We start from the raw sequence: 3691 nt of genomic DNA, 5'->3' as shown, positions 1-3691 counted from the left end.
GTTTCACTGCGTTACATTGCTGACTGGTAATTGTTTTTTTGTGTTTATTTTTTGTTTGTACACAGAAATTGTTGTACGGGGTGGGCGTTTATAAGCTTTTTGCTTCTGCCCACACCCTTTCAGCCGCACTAAATTGGTAAATTGTTTGAGTTTTGTTCTGTATGTTTTAATTTTTGTTTTCTCTTGACTTGTTTTGTAAATGAGAGATTTTGTCTGTGCGTGCGTGCTGAATAAAAATCATTCATTCATTCATTATATTGTGTCAGTGTTGGGAAACACAGCTGTGATGGCTGTAATATTGTTGGACAGAAATCTAAGAACTCCAAAATATGTTGCAGTTTTTAATCTTGCATGGACAGACCTGCTTGGTAGCACTGTTCAGGTACCAAAGGTTCTTGACATCTTTCTGTTTAATCACCACATCATCTCCTATAATGACTGTATGACATTTCTTTTTTTCTCCTACACGTGTCTTTCTATGCAGTCTCTTAATCTGGTTGTTCTCTCCTATGACAGACTGGTAGCGATCACCTTCCCACTGCACTATCACATGAAGGTCACACACAGGTTTATATTTTCTTTGATTGGCTTTTTCTGGGTTTTCACAGTAATTGTAACCCTCATTGCAGTGGGCCTTCTCACAAGACTTTCCTTTTGTAAGTCAGTGATTACAGTTATTTCTGTGATTACAGCCAAATGTTTTGGCTGGCCTGTAACGACAACACCTCCAGCTATGTAATTGGTTGGCTTTTACCAGTCTTTACACTCTTGCTAAGTTACAAATGTATTGGCTGCATTTTGAGTAAAACAGCTTCACTTGAGGAAATTCTAAAAGCATTTAAAACCAGCAGTGCTCACCTTTCACTTATGTCCATTTCCTCCCAATTTTAATCATATTTACTTTCAATAGATACATGCCTACAAATGCCAGAATTATAAACTTGTCTCTGACCTCTGTCATTCCACCCATGTTAAACCCATTTATTTATGTTCTGCAGACACAATAAATCAAAAAATGTGTGAAAAAGTTATTATATCTCAAATGAAAATTCTAATTTGCAATAAAATGTTAATTGTTGAATCAAATAATGTATATAGCGATGACTTCCACTGATATTATCTTCTTATGTATCTTATCTTCAGATCGCTGCCATTTAATTGCAAAGTATACACAAGTGTGATTTTGTGTTATGGATAATTGTGATAACTGATAGTGATAACTGTGTGGTGTCGTGAATGCAGCTTTTTAAACAGTCTTGTGCTCTGCCTACTGCACACTCAGCACACTTCTGGATCCAAACACCTGACAGAATCTCTGGAAGACTGAAGCAGTTGAGGACGACGTGTCCATTGTCCCTTCTATGTGCAGTCAGAATCACACTGAATGTCATGCTCAAAGCATAAACATAGTTGAGCTGGGCGGAAGTCCACAGCTCTGGAAAACGAGTATTCCCAACTTTTTCCGAGCATCTGCTTGTCAGAACCACTGACGTGAATGAATGCGGATCAGAAAATAGAATTTGTATTTTACCTAAACAGGTAATATGCATATGTCGCGGACATGAACGAGTGAAGCCCGTCAACATCTCACCATGTCATTTAAGTCCTTCAGACATTTTGAGTAAATGCTTCATGGGAGCATTAGTATGGCAAAAACCTTTCAGCTTCCGCCTTTCTAAGCATTTTTCTTTATTTGCCTCTCACATGCCTGAAAAAAGCTCCTTCAGACTTTTTTCAGTAAAATGGTTCTTTGGAGCATGAGCATGACTAAAACCTTTCAGCTTCCCACCTTTTTAAACATTTTCCCTTTTTTTTTGCCTTTCAGCTTCTCGAGGAGCTCTGCTCCCCATACCCCCCACCTTTTTACGCATTTTTCTTTTTTTGGCTTTCAGCTGACACCCCTAATTACAGCCCTCTTGACCCCCTGCCACTTTAAGCATTTTTTTTTAATTCGCCCGATTGACATATCCCATAATCACCTGCATGCCAGAGAGTCACTGCAGTCAAACAACATACATAATCCACATGATGACAATTGTAAATGAATATTATACTACAAAAATTTATTTTTTATGGTTTTCATTACATTAATAAGAGACTGCTGCATGATACCCTGAAAACTTACTAAAACAATTATAACGAATAATCTGTGTCTGCTACGTTTAATCTGCGTGGAATTTAATAAACGCAAACCGAATTTCAGACATATTATATATATTAGTCTGGAACAAAGAGGACAAACAGTGTTGTAAAGAACAATAATCAAGACGTTAAAGAGCAAACTTCACTTTCTCCCAGAACGACATGATCAGGAAGCGAGCGTAGCTCACAGCAGCTCTCATTGAAAATAACAGAGAGACAGACTGTGATTCTCGCATGTTTACATAAAACAAACGCAATAACAACATCTATAAACCCAGAGAATATATTCATGAGAGTTTTAGGCACAATATAAAAATAGTTTTATGTTGCGATGTTAATGGTCTTGTCCGTGTGCAGCGGTTAAAGTGCAGCCGGATTACAGCGTCTCAATGTAGTTCTCAATGTTACTGAGATCTCGCAGCGCGGCGACCTCTCCGAGGTTTTACGGGATTTGAAACGTCAATAGGGCAAATGTAGATGTAAATTAATATTCAAAGTTTTCAGCTAGTTGACAATAGGGCTGTACAATATGGCCAAATTATCATATCTCAATATTGTCATATAAACTGTCATGTCACTTATATACATGCTGTCCATATTCTTGAGCCACTTAGGTGGGTAGGGAGAGTTCCCATGGGATAAAAAAGCTTTTCAACCTACCATCCCTGGTTCTCAAGACCAGGGATGATGGCTCCACTCTCTCTCTCTCTTTTTTAAAGATATTTAGGTGTACCTTAGTAAACACTAGTAGAGTTCCACCTAATAGAAGATATGCCTTACTGAACTTTTTCATATCAATATGATATACGATATGGCTATGAATTGACAAATGACACAGTGAAAATTAAGCATTCTTAAACAAAACAGTAATAGTACCACTAGACATGGGCCAATAACTGGTTTCACGGTATGAAAATAACTAAAATTTTCAGTTATACTGTCCCTACGGTATGAGCTGGTTATGAGAATTTTTGACAGGCAGAGCAGAGGCAGCCCCTGCCACCCTTCCCCCCTGGTGTGCACCTCTGTCTCTGATTACAAACAGGGAGCTAATGTTAGCTAGCTCTTCATCATGGCTGAAGGAGGCGAAGCCTGCACTGAACTTTTTTCCTCCGTCTAAAAGGACTAAGTTGGCTTTGTCATTTTATTTTCTGCAGAATAGCTCTCCAAACCAAAAATGGTGGCAACAAAGCACTCTAGCTATGGCCTGTGTCGGACGCAGGGTGATTCAAAATACCCGCAAACAGTGGTGGGCACAGATAACCAAAAAAATTAACTTCGATAACAGATAATCAGATAACTGAAAAGTTATCTTTGATAAAGCTAAAACGATAAACCACCCAAAAATGTATTGGAAGTTATAAATAACTGATAAATTTCAGTATTGTCTCCGGTACACTTGAAACCACTAACAAGCTGATTTTGAGTTTTAACACCACAATCACTTCTGGAAGCATCAAAGGTGACGACAGACCCAAACAATGAATCAGAACGTCTGTCTTTGAGCGTCCTGCCCCTGCTGGAAGCTCCAGTTTACTACATGGCTTCC

General features: G+C 38.5%; 1 protein-coding gene across 1 annotated transcript; it reads left to right on the top strand.

Moving 5' to 3' along the window:
- Window positions 1-256: 256 nt before the first annotated feature.
- Window positions 257-1327, top strand: LOC117517938 (olfactory receptor 1D4-like; the record flags this gene model as incomplete). Its single annotated transcript, XM_034179067.1, is given in 3 exon segments — window positions 257-662; window positions 665-735; window positions 1283-1327. Coding segments are annotated over 3 exon segments (522 nt in total), but the record flags the coding sequence as incomplete, so codon positions are not given.
- Between the last annotated feature and the right edge of the window lie 2364 nt (window positions 1328-3691).

Source organism: Thalassophryne amazonica, chromosome 9 (genome assembly GCF_902500255.1).
Source record: "Thalassophryne amazonica chromosome 9, fThaAma1.1, whole genome shotgun sequence".
Classification (NCBI taxonomy): domain Eukaryota; kingdom Metazoa; phylum Chordata; class Actinopteri; order Batrachoidiformes; family Batrachoididae; genus Thalassophryne; species Thalassophryne amazonica.
Note: the sequence above shows the minus strand (reverse complement) of the source record. Positions and strands in the feature narration are given on the sequence as shown.